The sequence below is a fragment of the Canis lupus genome, chromosome X, assembly GCF_048164855.1.
Source record: "Canis lupus baileyi chromosome X, mCanLup2.hap1, whole genome shotgun sequence".
NCBI classification, from domain to species: domain Eukaryota; kingdom Metazoa; phylum Chordata; class Mammalia; order Carnivora; family Canidae; genus Canis; species Canis lupus.
In genome coordinates this window covers 4906340-4922568 of record NC_132876.1, presented here as the reverse complement: position 1 = coordinate 4922568, position 16229 = coordinate 4906340, and the positions used below count along the sequence as shown (strand labels likewise).

At 49.2% G+C, this 16229-nt stretch overlaps 1 protein-coding gene across 14 annotated transcripts in view; it reads left to right on the top strand.

Annotated features, from left to right (window-relative positions):
• The first annotated feature begins 894 nt into the window (after nt 1–894).
• Nucleotides 895–16229, top strand: part of MTMR1 (myotubularin related protein 1) — a 63945-nt gene continuing 48610 nt past the window's right edge. For 6 of the 14 annotated variants that reach the window (XM_072816219.1, XM_072816217.1, XM_072816218.1 and 3 more), the window contains exons 1-2: nt 895–1055; nt 6739–6844. In XM_072816219.1, the coding sequence (XP_072672320.1) occupies nt 895–1055; nt 6739–6844 (267 nt within the window). Of the gene's footprint in view, nt 1056–2194; nt 2214–6738; nt 6845–7673; nt 7699–16229 lie in introns of those variants that run through there. The other 8 variants (XM_072816222.1, XM_072816221.1, XM_072816220.1 and 5 more) reach the window with 4 other exon arrangements.

The following is a 16229-nucleotide window of genomic DNA, read 5'->3' as shown; positions in this document are numbered from 1 at the left end:
TGATGTGATAATTTTGGAAAAGCCGAGCCTGTGGGAGCTACACGGGGGTCTCGAGATCTTCGGGCGCTTCCTGCCACCCTCCCCGCCCTGTCACCCTTTCAGCCGAGGCCCAGCCCTCTGGGGTGCAGGATGGCTGCGGGGCTCCAGGCATCGCGTCCTCACCCTCGAGGTTCATTTCGAAGTGGCTGAGGCGGGAAGGCCAGACGGGCCCGGGGCGGGAGCGGGCATGTCCCCGGTACAGGTGTGCTTGTTATCAGGGTCGCCGCCCCTGCCGCCGCGACCCGGGAAACCCGGGGCAATCACAGCAAACGGCTGAGTCACGGTCGCCCTCCCGTCCGCAAACCAAGTCAGGGGCGAGCTGACAGGGGCTGAGCCTAGGTCGCCAGATGTTGGTGGATCTGCCGGGCAACGCAAGGTGACTGTCACTGCTAATACGAAGCGGGGGCGGAAGTTCCGAGGGCGGCGGCGGGGGGGCGCGGTGGCCCCGCAGATGGCGGGGAGGTGGGCTCGGGGGAGGGGCGGAGGGCGTGGGGAGCGCTCGCCGGGCTGCCCTCCCGTCAGAGCTTCCCCGGACGCCGAGCGGAGGGAAGGCCGTCGTGTCCCGGCTCGCCGTGTCGCCGAGCGGCCCGCGGCCCCCGGGGCGTCCCCGCCAGCCGGCTCGGGGGCGCGCGGCCGGGCCCAGGTGGGGCTCCGCGGGCGGGGGCGCGGCCAGCCCCGCGCGCCGCTCCCCGCCCCCGGCCCCGCGCGCGGCCTTGTGGGTAGCGCGGGGCCGCCAGGTGACAGCTAATGGCGGCGGCCGCCTGAGCCGGCGGGCGGCGCGGCGCGGCGGCGGGCCCTTCCGGGCGCCGCTCCCCTCTCGCTGCGGCTCGCCCGCGGCGGCGGGCCCGGCGCGCCATGGACAGGCCGGCGGCGGCGGCGGCGGCGGCGGCGGCGGCGGCGGGCAGCGAGGGCGGCGGGGGCCCGGGCCCCGGGCCGGCGGGCGGCAGGAGGCCCCCTCGAGGCGCCGGAGGCCCCGCCGTCGGCTCCCGGCAGCCCAGCGTGGAGACCCTGGACAGGTAAGCGGGCCCCGGCCGCCGCGGCCTCCGCGCCCCCGCCCCCCCCCCCCCCGGGCCCCGCGCGCCGCGGTGGCCGTGCACCCCCTCCCCGCCGCTCCCTGCCCTGCCGGGCCCCCCTTCCTGGCCCGGACCCGGGGCCCTGCCCCCGCCCCCCGGGGCGCGCACCTGGCCCACTTCCGCCTTGCCGGCCGGGGCTCCCGGCACCCCTAGGGGCTCCGCAGCTGTCAAATCTTCTCGGCGCTTCTGCCCGCCGCACCTTGCCACGCGCCCCGCTGGCCTTACCGGGGCCGCGGCGCCTGTGGGGAGAAACTTGAACCCGGGGCTCAGCTCTTTCAGCGTGGCCTTCCCTCTCGGGGGTTGGAAGACCACAATCCCGCCGCCCCCCGGGACTGCTGGGGGCGGCGGGGGGGGCGGGGGGCTTTGCCTTTGGGGTTGGGAGTGGAGGACTGGAGGACGCAACCCCGTGGGTGTTGGAGCTGCTGCGGATGGAGGCAAAGTTACCCCGATTTGAAAGGATGGAAAACTTCCAAACTGCTCCTGATGCAGGAACACACAATCGTTTATTTCAGTCTTTCACACTTTGAAGGAAGCCGGTTCATTGTTTTCCTGAACACAGAAGCCTACTACTGCTTCCTAGGCAGAGCCGCTCTATGTCAGAAGTAGAGACCGACCGGGTCCAACTGGGAGGGCCACCCTAAGGCTCCAAGGATGAGCAGTGGATTGATTTTCCCGTGGCCCGGAATATCCAGTTTTCCCACATCTTGGCCACTTCGTTGACAGGAGAGGTCACTTAGGCAACAGTGTCGTAAGGCAGCTTGGTCAGTTTCAGATGCTCATTCTTGCCGGTGTTAGTCATAGCAGAGAGCTGAACTTTTGGGAGTTTCCCAAAGTGTAGCAACAACAAGAAACACTCCCTTTGTTCCTACCTCACTGTAATTACAGAGTATTCCACATTAATCCCCCAAGCAATCAGGGTCACTGAGAACTATAGTACTTGGAGCAGTCAGGATGCCCTCATTTGCAGAATTTCCCCAGTGTTTGAGGGCTTGGAGAGTCACAGAATAGTACAAGGTGGCTTTTGCTCTCAGGCTTACCTTCTCAGGAAGAATACAAACAAACCAGCAATTTAAATCGAATCTGCTGACTGCTAGGGTGAAGGTAAACAAGTACTCTGGACGGGGTATGTGTGGGAGTCATCTGAAAAGCTTTTTAAGAACTCCAGGTGACCAGGCCCAGTTCCTGAGCCTTCTGATTCAGGAGGTTTGGGGTGAGGGCCAGAATGTAGCATTTTTCAAAAAGCCTCAGCAGACTCCTTTTCGATTCATTGCACTGTGGGCACACAGAGGTGGGGTGCTTGATTTATTTTCAGTGGAAGGGGGTTGAGGATTATGGGCGGTTAAGGGAAGGAGACCTGCTGAGGAAGCTGACATTTGAGTTGAAGGGCCAGGAATGAGAAGTTAGCCAGGGGACAGGGCGGGGAGGACTTTCTGGCCACGGCAGTGGAATGTGCAGTCACGCAGGCGATGCTAGATGTGGGAACTGGTAGGACACAAAATGTGTGGGAAGGCAGAGGCCAGATCTTGAAGGGGCTTGAGTGCTTTCCTAGGGACTTGTGCCTTTATCTTCTGTGCCGTGCTTCTCAGGGCATGGTTGTGTGTGACCTGCATGGGAATCCCCTCCGGCGCAAGGTCCACATGCAGGTTCTTGGGTCCCACCCTAAGTCTGGTCTGTCCAACTCAGGGCCATGGCCTGGAGTTCTGCACTTTCAACGATCACCCACAGCTGCAAGTAAGTTGGGCCAGGGAGTCTCTTTTGCCCAGGATGGTGCCGGTTTACTAGCTGGGCAGGCACGGTTATTAATAGCGCCCTCCTTCAATAGTGTCTTGGTTTGGATGGGAGATGATATGGTCACCCTAGCTTTGGGGACCACAAAAGGATTTCCATCAGGTGAACTTGATGGGATGGGTTTGATGTTTGAGAACATTTGTTCTGCAGGGGTGTGGTGAATGGACTGGAGGCGAGGAGTCTTATTGAATAGGTTATGGAAAAGCAAATCACTCGTTCATTTGTATAGGACTGCCGCCTCTGTGTCAGGCACCGTGTGGGGCCTGTAGATTTGGCGGGGAACGAACACACACAGATCACTGCCCTTGGGGAGAGTATGTTTGGTTTGTTTTGGATGGACAAAAACCAAGTAAACTGCATCCTCTGTTAGACAGTGACAGGTGCTAGGGGAGAAATTAAGTTGGGAGGGGAATACGAGGTGTTGGGGGCCTGCAGTTTGGGGGGTGAATTGGAGTTTTACGGAGGATGGTCAGGGAAAGTCTGACTGAGAAAGGTGACATTTGAGTACTGCCCCTAAAGAAGGGAGGGGTCCAGTCATACAGATATTGAGGGCGACAGCATTCCGGCAGAGGCCTGTGCACCCTGGATAGGGGTGGACCAAGTGTGCAAGGATCAGCAAGGAGACCAGTGTGACTAGAGGGGAGGGAGCTAGGAGAGAGGTCACAGGGGCAGATTGAGTCATGGGGAGCTACTGGGGCTTTTGGAGCAGAGGACTGCCATACCCTGGTGTAGATTTCAGTAAACCTGTCGTTGCTGTGTGGACAACAGACGGAAAAGGGGAAGGGATTGAAGCAGAGAGACTAGCGGGTAAGAGACTATTGCAGTCATCCAAGTAAGAGAGGATGCTGACCTAGATAGCTGGAGGAGAGGAGGGAGAAGTGGTCAGATTATAGATGTAATTTGAAAAAAACCTGCAGGGTTGAGCCAATATGGTTTGCTGAAGAACATTGCTTGTTGGGTGGGAGAGAAGAATCAAGATGCCAAGATTTGGGGCTTGTGGGAAAATGGTGTTGCCAAGATGGAAAAGCCTCTGAATGGAGCACAGTTAGGAAATTAGCAGGCTCTCAGCTCCAGACATACCAGTTCTGACATGCCAGCTGTATATCCCAGAGCACAGGTCAAAGACGCAGTTGGTTCCTATAGGCCTGGAGTTCAGGGGTGTTGTGTGGGCTGGAGACCTAAATTTGGGAGTAATCTGCCTAGAGATGGGGCCTAAATTCAGGAGGTGGGAGGGGAATACAGAAGAATGATGGGAGTCTGGAAAAGAGGATTGTGATAGGGACTGACTGGGCAGGGTGCATTTTCGGGATACTAGCCAATAAGAGCGATGTGGCCTAGAGAGCATTCAGATGTGAGAGTGAGGTGAAGGGGGGCAGGCTGCAAGGTCGACCCTGGCTTTTGGGCACAGGAGTACCTGGGTAACTGCCTGTGCTCTCCCCTGACCTAGGAAACACAGGGGTGGGGGAGTGCATTGCAGGCTGAGCCCCCGGTGCTGGCTTCAACAGGTCGAGTTGGCAGGGCCTCAGGACCGACTAGTACAGATGTCTCCTTGGATCATGGGCATCCAGATCAGGAGACTCCAGGTCGGAGAAACAAAGCTGGCCTCCTCCAGGCTGCAGGCGGTTCTTAATACCAGGAGTGTGGTGGGAGATTGCACAGGGGGAACCTGGCCGACCTTCTTGGATCTGTCATCGTGACAGGCTCTGATTCATATTCTTCTTTGAAGAGTGACTCCTAGAGTGGAACCTGGCTCTATGGGCGAAGTTCAGCCCTGCCCCACGGAGTGGGGAGCCCTCCCCTCCCTCCTGAATACTGTACTTAATGATGACAAAGCTGCGGTCCTGCAAGAGGATGTGGCTTGCTCAAGGTCGCAGAGCTAGCTGGTAACAGAAACAGGACTCGGATCCAAGCCTCCTGTCTACCAGCCCACTATACCATGCTGTTTGTGACTGTGTTGGCCAGGACACTTCTGGTTGCAAGTGACAAAAAACACAACTCATTCTAGCTTAAGCCAAAAAGGAAATGTCTTGGCGCACATCACTGCTGCAGACGAGGAAAGAAGGCCAGGGGCACACTTGGAGCCTGAGCACACAGCATTGTTGGGGCTCCTCATCTCTTGTTTTTTCTTGTCCCATTCTTTATCTCTGTGGGTTTTTCAAGGTAGTGGGGATGGGGAGGGGCCTCCAGCGGTGCTGGGAGTGGATCTACCCAGCTTGTGATCTAAGAGGAAAGCGTGGGGCTGGCCTGGTCTGGGTCACTCTCCTATAAGTGGGCTCAGGAGGAGCAAGGTATAACCTCCCCCTCCTCCCCAGCTACCCCACAGAATCCTCTGAGGTGGGGAAGGACAGTTGCCCACAGGAGAAAAGTGTCCTTATCAGAAGAAGGAGGGAGGGATGCTGGGCAGATGGTAACAACAGGTCACCCACAGTGGGTGACCAGGCAGGTTCCTACTGTTAGATTTGCTATCTGGGGTGGGTGCTGGTAGGGAAGAAGGCAGTGTGACAAGAAAAGTATGATCTAACCGGCAGTAAAGGTGACTTAGCCTTTAAAAAAGAAACTAAAATCCCTTCCCTTTCCCTCCTTTTTTCTAAGTTAGAAATTGTAGCAAATAGGATTTTGACATATGTTGGGAATGTTATGACACATGGTAGGAATGTCTGCCCATTGAGTGCATGTTTTTACTTATATTTTCAGCCCCGCAGCTAACCACTGGGCTGTCTTGATCAGAGACAGAAATTGAATCCCTAGTAGAGAGCATCGAGTATCTTCATTTAACTGTTCAGGCTATTTCACACACTGCCTGGGGATCCTACTCTTTCACTCTTTCCAATGGATGAGTGCGGATTTAATTAGTGATGAGATTTTTATAGGTCTGGAACTTTCTTTACAGCGAAACCTACCTGCAGGATAAACTTTCATGGACATGTCTTGCCCTTCGCTTAATACCTTCGGTGCTTTGGTGAGGAGCCTGGCCCCTTGGGGGCAAGTTTTCATTCCCTCACTGCCTGTGCGTGGAAACATGGTGACACTTGAGAGCACCGTGCAAGTGTCAAGAACGATGCCATTTTCCTCGCATGACTGTGTGCTCGCCCAAGGCAGTGGCTGGCCTCTGGGGTGCTGGCCTCTGTTCTGCCTTCCAGCTCAGTGAGTCGCTCACTCTTGGTTGAGCCGTGTCCCGGAAGGACAGCCTTCGTGGAGCTGGGGGCAGGCCCGCCGCCACCTTCTGATTGGGCGCAACACCTCTGCTGCCTCAGTTTTCTCATCGCAGAAACCTGCTGGCTATTCCCCGTTCTGCCTTCTTATCACGCTGTGGTTGTGAGGCTCTGCTATCATAACAGACCGGAAGAGCCTTTGCAAGTTGTCAGTGCACTTACAGAAATGTAAGGTAGCTTTATTACTACATGCAGGACATCATGTATCTAGCCTGGTCTTTTTAAAATCACATAATCAACTGTTCTGTTAAAAGTCTCTGTGAAAAACATGCCGTGAGATAAATAGTTCACTTTAGAATTCATATTCCATACACATTAAGAATATTCACTCCATATAGTTGTAATATAGTAAAATTCCATGAGATGATAGAGAATAATGTGCTTAACTGTCTAATATCTAGACTCTTAAACGCAAAAAATTGGTTGATTTAAAATCAGCCTGGAACCTAACTTTACTTCCTGGTTGTCAAGATTTCGTTTCTTATATGAGATGTAAGGGTAACCAAGTAGTCTAATAAAAATTTGTTTTCTAAAAAAAAAATGTACATATATCCCTAGTCAGTGCTCATTTTTTTTTCACTGAGAGCTGACGTCTTAAAATATTTTAATCACACTATTTCTTTTAGTCCTACAGGATCACATGTTGAATGGTGTAAACAGCTTATAGCTGCTACAATTTCTAGTCAGATTTCAGGTTCAGTGACATCAGAAAATGTATCCAGAGACTACAAGGTAAGCAGCATTGAGTCCTTAATTGATTTTCAATGTATCAAGAAGCTTTGCATTTTTTAAAGGATTTATTTTATTAATTTGTTTATTTATTTGAGAGAGAGCATGTGTGCAGGGCAAGGAGGGGGAGTAGGCAGGGCAGGGAGGGGGAGTAGGAGGAGTGGGGGAGTAGGAGAAGAATGTCAAGGAGGGGACTACTGAGCTCAGAGCCCAGTGTGGTGCTTGATCCCACGACCCCAAGATCACAACTTGAGCTGAAATCAAGAGTTGATCTTTTAACCGACTGAGCCACCCAGATGCCCCAAGAAGCTTTGCGTTTTTAAGTGAGACTTTAGCCCCTTGATGCTCAGTGGACGTTTGCTTGGAAACAAGGGTGAAAGGTTTTCTGTTAGATCTGAATGTTAGAGGAGAATTTTTACCGGGATCTAGTGTGTGTACTCATGATTTTTGTAATTGGGAGGAAAAGCTATCTTTAGATTATATCTTTTTTTAAAAAAAATCCTGCTCCATTTTAGTATTTTATTATATCACATATTGTGTTTTTGCATTTTATTATAATAAATGCCTATATTTTCTTTGATCATATCCTGAACTTCAGAAAATGTCTGATAGTATTTCCCAGCTTCACAATTTGTGTCTGTACTTAGGTACTACCTGTGGGTATTCAGCATTAACATGTGATGCTGCAGTGCAAAAACTTGCAGAACTCCTGAATGTTGTATGGGCAGCCTCATTTTTTGGTCCTTAATTTTTATTCTCTGTTTATTCTAAAGTTGAGAATGGTAAGCTCCTTGTCAGCAGAGACTGGGGCTCTTTTACTGCCCACTGCTTCCCAGCACGCTCCTGGAGTATAACAGGTGCTCCATAAATACTTGTTGAGTCAACTAACAATTAAAAAACTTCTGTGCTCCATCTTTGTTAAGCCTAAGACTAACTTTGTTTTAATGTCAACAGACCATTAAACCATGCTTATGTTGCAGCAGTAGCATGTGCTTGAATTGAGGTTTCAGTTTATTATAGCTACTTACCTGTGCCTGTTAGTAAGAGAGAATCGATTTTCACAAGTACAGGTGAACTACATTTAGTATCCCAGACTACCCTCAGTCAACAGCCTCTCAAAATCACAAGTCCTTGCCAGGCGCCAAGTCTTATAAACAGTTCAAGAATGACAGGAAAGATCCTAATTAATTCTTAATCCATGCTCCTTGCTTAAGGGCTCTGGCCTCCGTTCTCCTCCTCTGTTTCTCATAATGTACCAAGTGCAGAAACTGACTCGAGAGGCCATGGAATTGACATTTGGCTGTCATGCTGTACTTCATCCGAGCCTTTGATGCTGTTGATTAGGCCTAGCAGAGGAAAGCAGGGCTGCGGATTAGTAGAAATTGGATCAACTGCTCAGCCAGAAGAGTGACAGTACATCACTCTCGATAGGTTTCCCTGCTACCTGGTTTTCACGTTTGTCCATGTAGGAGCAGCTGGGGTTCCGGGTGTTCCAAACCCAGCTGGGCACATATGCCGGCTGCAGGTGGGAGGAACATTTGCTGCATCGCTGATGCCGGAGCGGCTGGTCGCTGAGCAGCTGCCACCCCACCAGGCCCAGTTGCCCTGTCGCCCCCTTCTTAGCTGAGAAACTGCCCCACTGGGTGGAGAGGCTCATGAACCCGTATTAGCGGAGGCCTCGGAATGGTTTTCTTTCTGGACAATTAGGAGTTAACTGTAATGTTTTCTTTATGCTTGATTACTTGTTAGTGTTGTGAGGGTTCTATAAAAGACTGTTGACCGTGTGCAAAGCTTTCTAACCTCTACATTAATAGATTACAGTGAATCTGTACATTAATATGAAGCAACGAAGTTTTTTTGATTTTAGTCTATTTACAAATTTTGTGTAGCAGAATTAGCTCATGTTGGAATGGTTTAACAGATGGCATTTGGAAAAAAATAAGGCAGTTCTAGATTTTATAAATTGAATTTTAGGTACCTACATCAGATCATAGCTAAAGCTTTAGATGAATGATTGTGAGAGAACACGTTTTATAATTATCTTTGTTATATTTGCCCTGTAGCCAAGTATGCAAAGTCAGCATTAAATATATAGTTCAGGAGTTGTTTTCTTTAAGAAGAGAGTTTTTTAAATAACAAAAGGGTAAAATGTTTTTAAACCATAAGGATAATTTTAAATGCTACTTATAAAGTCGTTCTTAAAATCAGAGTACCCCCCCAAAAAAAAATCAGAGTACCCAAGATGGGCCTCCTATACCTCTGTCATGGGAGCCACTGCATGGGGTTTTTCCTGAAGGTCCAGACACAATTCCTTGAGGATCTAATGTGTAGTCATAAATCAATAATAGTTCAGATTATCTACTGTGCAAATATCCTCTTTGAAATTCACACACAACGTGGGGGTTCATTTATTATAGGTTAAGTTCCATATCAGTAATTAAATGGGAGCGAGTGTTTATAATGGAGCTGAGCATGTGCATCTTGATTCGAAATGCTGATTGTCTTTCACAACGTAGGCTGCTGAGGGTACTACATCCCCCTCATCACCCCTTGAGCATGTGTATGACTCCACAGTTTTCTAATACTTTCTTGTTGGTTTTGTAATACTTTTTTTTTTTTTTTTTTTTTTTAATTTTTATTTATTTATGATAGTCACAGAGAGAGAGAGAGGCAGAGACACAGGCAGAGGGAGAAGCAGGCTCCATGCACCGGGAGCCTGATGTGGGATTCGATCCCGGGTCTCCAGGATCGCGCCCTGGGCCAAAGGCAGGCGCCAAACCGCTGCGCCACCCAGGGATCCCGGTTTTGTAATACTTTTTGACATATAATCTGCTTCAGTCTTAAAACAACCAAATGAGGTAGCTTTTATTATAATCATCATTTAACAGAGGAAGAAACCAAGGCTCGGAGATGTCAAATGACTTGCTTGGTATCCCATAGCTAGACTTGGGATTTTTCAGCAGGACAACTGGAAAGCTAGAGTATATTTAAAATTTTGTCCCCCTGCTCTTGCCTACCCTTCTTCACAATGTGGCCCTTGGGTTTTCCCACATCAGCACTCACCATTCTGTAAAAATGCAGCTCCCTTCCATGGTCCCTATCCCACCCATGAGTCAGAATCTCTGCAGGTATGGAACCCAGGGCCTCTTATATTTCTTATGTATAGTAAAATCTGAAATGCTAGGCTTCTTAGGTTTATAGCTTGTTTCTGGTACATTCCTACATATCTGAATAATTAGCAACTCAGGTTAGGTTTTAGAGAACAGTTGTTTTATTATTTATTCATGTCATAAATTGACAATAGTCTCAGGGTCAGATCACCCAGACTATGGTAAGAATATCACTTTTATCAGGTGAGGTGAGTTTAGATGGTATGTTTGTGGACCTGTGTTCACAGTTATGTAGTCATTTTAAATATGTATTAGAAAAGCTAGCACACACAAAAAAGAAAAGCTAGCACATTCAACTTGTGATTTAATGGATGTTGTTGCATAGAGCTAGGCAAAGTATGAAAACGGGGTCAATTTAAAATCAATGTAAAGATAAATACTAATATTAGCATAGGCAGTATAGAGAGAGACCAAACCGAGCTTGTAGAGGTGGTGTATGAAATGACAGAAATTTGGGAAATATTGTCCCAGCCGTAAGACTAAATAGCTATTATGTTGAATTGTGGATCAACTAAATTAATAAATGTATGCTTTAATACCAAGTCACCCTGAAGATTCGCCTGATGGTTAAGACTACTAGAAATGTAATAAAATGTTTTGTTTTGTTTGACCCCCTCCCCGCACCCCACTACCAACTCAGCTCATTTGCTTTTCACTTTTACTGAGCTAACAAAAAATAAAAGTCTTTTTCTCGAATCTGTCAGAGATTTTAAGAACAGGATCTGAATGTGATGTTCCATAGATTGGATGCAATAACATGGTAACAAATTGTAACGAAGCTTCCTAGGCACGGTTAGTAGAAGTGACCTCATCATCACCATCACTACCCCTGTTCCTCTCCTTTTTTTTTTCCTTCCCTCCTCCATGCACACACAATAGCGAGATGTCTTCTTTAAACGTTCTGAAGAAAAGAGAAACAATGGAGAGGGGCCTATACTAAGTGTAATTATTTAACAAGTTAGTATGGTGAGTAAATTCAGGATCCTAGACAAAAATTTCCAGGAGGGCTTTGGTGGGAAGTAAGATGCAGTGCACGGGCAAGGCTTCATGACGCCTGAGCTAGGTTTTGGGGAATATTTCTTACACTGAGTACTAGTCTATGAATAGAGAAGCTCGAGCATGATCTTTCAGAATCTATGGCTGTAACCCATTGTTTAAGCTTGGCCTTGTGATTGATTTATTAAATCAGAGTTTTCAGATGTCTACAAGCTAGGCAGACACGGGAGGGGGCAATGGAGAAGAGCATGTCCCCTTAAAAACAATTTTAAGAACACCCTGCTACTACTGCCTGTTTGAGCGTTAGGCCTCCAGTTGGTAACCAGTGCAATAGAAAAGTGTTATCCTGTCTTCCACGGTTACTTGTGGGGAAAAACTATTTCTTAAAAATACCAAGATTTCGTCAGAGAAAGACAAATACCATATGATTTCACTCATATGTGGAGTTTAAGAAACAAAACAGATGAATGTGGGGGAAAAAAGAGAGAGACAAACCATGAAACAGACTCTTCACTCTGGAGAACACACTGTGGGTTACTGAGGGAGGTGGGTGGGGGGATGGGGGAATGGGGGATGGGGATGAAGGAGGACACTTGTGGTGGGCACCAGGTCCAGGTGTTGTATGGAAATGATGAATCACTCAATTCTATCCCTGAAACTAATATTACACTGTATGTTAACTCACTGGAATTTTAAAACCTGAAAAAAATTATCAAGATTTCAGCTTCTGCTTCTGGAAAAATGGAGCCAATGCATGTTTTCCTATTCGTCATGCTAAGTACACCCAAAACCCTGGACATCAGCTATAAAATAAACGTAGAGTGTGCCGAAAAGTGGAAGGCGGCAGAGTGATCAGGGACCTTAGGACCCAAGGAATGACATAGCAGTGAGCTCCTGCATTTTGTTTCTGCCACGTATGTCCCAGACTTGTTGCTGAAGAAGCCAGCAACCCAGAAATGCCAACGGGCATCAACAACAAAAGCCTATTCTCTCAAGCCAAAGGACCGGGAAAGGGACAGCCTAGCAAAAAGAAAACTTAGGCACTAATCACTGTTCTCCAGCCAAACACCACAGAAAAAGGAGTGCCCCCCCCGGCCCCCGCCCAGCAGGGCCCAGTCGGGAGCCTAGATTTCCCACCCTTGCCAGGCTGTAATGAGGCACAACAACCCTGGGCAGTGATGGTATCAGAGGAAGCCTAGTGGAGAGTCAGACTTTCACCACTGCCCATTGGTGGGGAGGCTGTGCCTCCTACTGTGGTGTCAGTGGAGGCCATGTGAGGGGCAGGAATGAGGTATCCATGCCGCTGGCAGCCAGGGAGATATGAGTGGCAGCCTGGGGGGGGGGGTGCTGGGACTCTCGCCCCCACCCAGAAGTAACCAGGAGTCCCCCATCCTCTGGTGTCCGTGGAGGCTGAGTGGCTGTAATGAGGTGGTGCCCCTGCTTCTGCTGCAGCAGTGTCAGAGAAAGCCCGCTAAAACAGAAGGTTTAAATAAGATCCATACTCTCATAACTAATACTCAGAAAGTTCAGATTGCTATTGGAAATCACTCGTCATAGCACGCACCAGAAAGATTGCAGAGTATGAAAAAAATCAATCGGTGACAGAACTGAGATGGCAGATGTTCGAGTTTTGTGAAAATGAGTTTTTTTGTTTTTTTTTTTTAAAGATTTTATTTTTCATGAGAGACGCAGAGGGAGAAACAGACTTCATTCAGGGAGCCCGATGAGGGACTTGATCCCAGGACCCTGGGATCACTCCCTGAGCCGATGGCAGACGCTCAACCACTGAGTGGCAGCCTGAGCCACTCAGGCGTCCCGAAAATGAGTTTACAGAAGCCATCATAAAATTGCTTCAGTAAACAATTCCAAATATGCTTGAGACAATGAAAACATAGAAAGTAGGAGAAAAGAAATAGAAAAGTTTCATCAAGGAAATGGAAGATAAAGAAGAACCAAATGGAAATTTTATTTTTTTTTAATTTTTATTTATTTATGATAGTCACAGAGAGAGAGAGAGAGGCAGAGACATAGTCAGAGGGAGAAGCAGGCTCCATGCACCGGGAGCCCGATGTGGGATTCGATCCCAGGTCTCCAGGATCGCGCCCTGGGCCAATGGCAGGCGCCAAACCGCTGCGCCACCCAGGGATCCCCCAAATGGAAATTTTAAAACTGAAAAATATAATAACTGAAAATTAAAAAAAAATCCTCAATGAATGGGTTTGATAGTACAGTAGAGAGGACAGGGAAAAGAATTGGATGCGTCTTAAGGGAATTGAGCCAAAAACGCCCTTCAGCAAAGGTCATGTACTATATGATTCCACTTAGGTAACAGTCTTCAAATGACAAAATGTTCGTCACAAAGGGATTCCTGGTTGCCAGGGATCTAGGACGGGAGAGGCAGTGAGAGAAGCCAAAGTGGCTCTGGAAGGTGACAGTAGGAGTCCTGGTGTTGAGATTGTTCTGCGTCTTGATTGTGTCCGTGTCAGTTTCCTGCTTCTGGCATCCTTCTAGAGTTCTGTAATATGCTGCCACTGGGGAAGCTGAATGCCATGGTACATGGACTCTCCGCTATTTCCCACCACTGCCTGTGAGTCTACAATTATCTCCAAATTAAAACTTATTTTTTAAAAAGTCAAGATTTTTACAGACTGCTCAGTGAGTCTACACTGCACGTAAAACAAATCTCGATTAATACGTCTAAAGCTCATGATTTATCAGAAGTAGGATTTGAGTGAAACATCAAGTTACCTAGCAAAGATGTGAGAATTTCGTTAGAGGATAGCGACAGCAGATCTCAGTTTAACTAGTTCAGTTACAGATCTCCTCATCCCTTTTGTAAGTGGCACTTGGGGCCAGCACGCTTCATTGAGGGCGGAATTGAATGGCTGCTTTGTCACCTTTCTGGGGACGGGGGGCAGCTTCGGAGAGTGGAAGGTGACTGTTGCAGGCTAGAGTTTGACAGTGGAGGTCAGGCCCGGTTCAGGTGTGGCCAGTTTCCCAAAGACCAGGCTTATGTTTTGATGCCTAGTTACGATTTGGTTTTTTTTTTTTTATTATTTATGATAGTCACAGAGAGAGAAAGAGAGAGGCAGAGACACAGGCAGAGGGAGAAGCAGGCTCCATGCACCGGGAGCCCGATGTGGGATTCGATCCTGGGTCTCCAGGATCGCGCCCTGGGCCAAAGGCAGGCGACAAACCGCTGCGCCACCCAGGGGTCCCCCTAGTTACGATTTGTATTCGCCTGCCCTGGGCCTCTGCCTCTGGCCAGCCGGTGACCACCAAGCTGTGTAGAATCCAGTTGTTAAGATGCCCACAGCAAGAGGAATGATCTCCTGAGCCAACAGGTCACTCTTCCAAAGCAGGGTTAGAGACCTCTTCTTTTTCACTCATTTTGTAGTGATCTGATAGCCACAGCAAAATTATTTTAAATGTAGGCTTCACGCCCAAAAAGAAAACAATGGTGTTTTTACCTCAATATCACAGTCTTTTCTTGAAAAGAAGCCTCTTAGAGGCATAAGTTCAAAACAAGTCACTTAGAAAACGCTGATACTTATTTGATTTAATATTGTCTTATGTGGCTGATCAAACAGATCATAAACTTTGGGTTCGGAGCACTTTGCCTTGAGCCCCGGCCCTTTAATTGATGAGCTGCGCAACAAGTTATTATTTAACCTTCTCGGGCCTCAGTGTCCTCGTCTGCATAGTGGGTGTTACAGCAGAGGCTTAAGGTATTACATCGGGTGGCCTGTGAATGCTCATTTAGCTGACACTCTCAGCCTCCACAAATGTGTATGGTATATGTACCAAGCGGTCCTGGAGGAGCAGAGTCTAATTGCTGAACAGCCCTCTCTTTCCCCAGTCACGGTGTGGGCACCTGTTCTGTGCGAGGGGCTGGGCCGCACCGAGTTCCTCCTGGGGGAAAGCGACACCAGAACCTACAGCTGAGGTTGGACGGTGGTGAGGCTTGAAACAGATGCGTAAACGACACGGGGTGAGGCAAGTAAGGGCAGAGCAGGAGTTCTGGAAGCCGTGAGGGCCTTGGTCTGCCTCCTTCAGAGGGGAACAGGTTCAGGGGTCAGGGGGGTGTAATAGGGGTACAAACAGGGGCCCTGAAACAGCCAGCTGGGGTTTGGATTCCCACTCTGCTTTTGCTGGCTCTGTGACATTTGGGGAGTTACTGCAGCTCCTGCTGCCTCGGATCCCTCACCTGTCACATGGGGATAACAGTACCTCCTTCCTGGTGGCTGGGAGGGCTGGGAGAGTTGAGATGACATGTGTGAAGCATCTAGCACAGCACCTGCAACACAGCCGCGTGCCGGTATTTGTGCTGCCGCCACTGGCTGCATTTGGGAACTTCCTGACATCCTTCCATGCTGTTGGAGGCTTAGTGGTGTCAGCTCTTACCTTATAAAGAGTTAAGATAGGAGCCAGGCAGAGTGAGAATGCAACAATTGTTCAGAGCTGGCTTGGAGGGCCTGGCATAGGGGTGAGGCCACAGTGGGTCCCGAGGGGCAAAGAAGAGCACATCGACCCCCTTACCAAGAGCGCGTGGTCAGCGGGAGCCCTGACCTCTCTGGTGCACCCTAAAGGATGGCTTGAAGGGAACCTGAAAGCAGAAGGAGAGAGCTTTAACCCCCATGCACACTTTTATACAAATTGAAATCTTGGTGCTTGTGTGGGGAGAAGTTCACTGTTCTCTTCTGCTACTTCGCATGGTACATGTGGAACCCTCCTGATGCCTGATGTGTGGGTTTTCCCGCATCCCAGCCAGGTCTGCAACACCAGCTGGGTGTCCTCCAATTCAGTTCAGTTCAGTTCTGACACTGACTGGAGTTAGTACAGACCCCACAGGGGAAGGCCTCCGTCCCACGAGACTGTCCCTCACTTCGGACACCAAACGAAAGTAGTGGGCCCCGGGTTCCCCATGACTTCTGTCCAGCCTGGCTCTAAAATGGGGGTTCCCAGGACCCCCTCCTTGATTTTGCTCATTTCTAGAACAGCTCACAGAAATCAGGGAAGTGTTTACCACCTTTATTAAAGGACATGACAAAGGAGATAGATGAACAGCCAGATGAAGAGATACATACGGCAGGTGCTGGGAGGGTCCCAGGCGCAGGAGCTTCTGGCGCCATGGACTTGGGGCACACCACTCTCCCAGGACATGAATGTGTTCAGTGCAGAAGCTCTCTGCACCCCCATGCTATTGGGATTTTATGGAGACC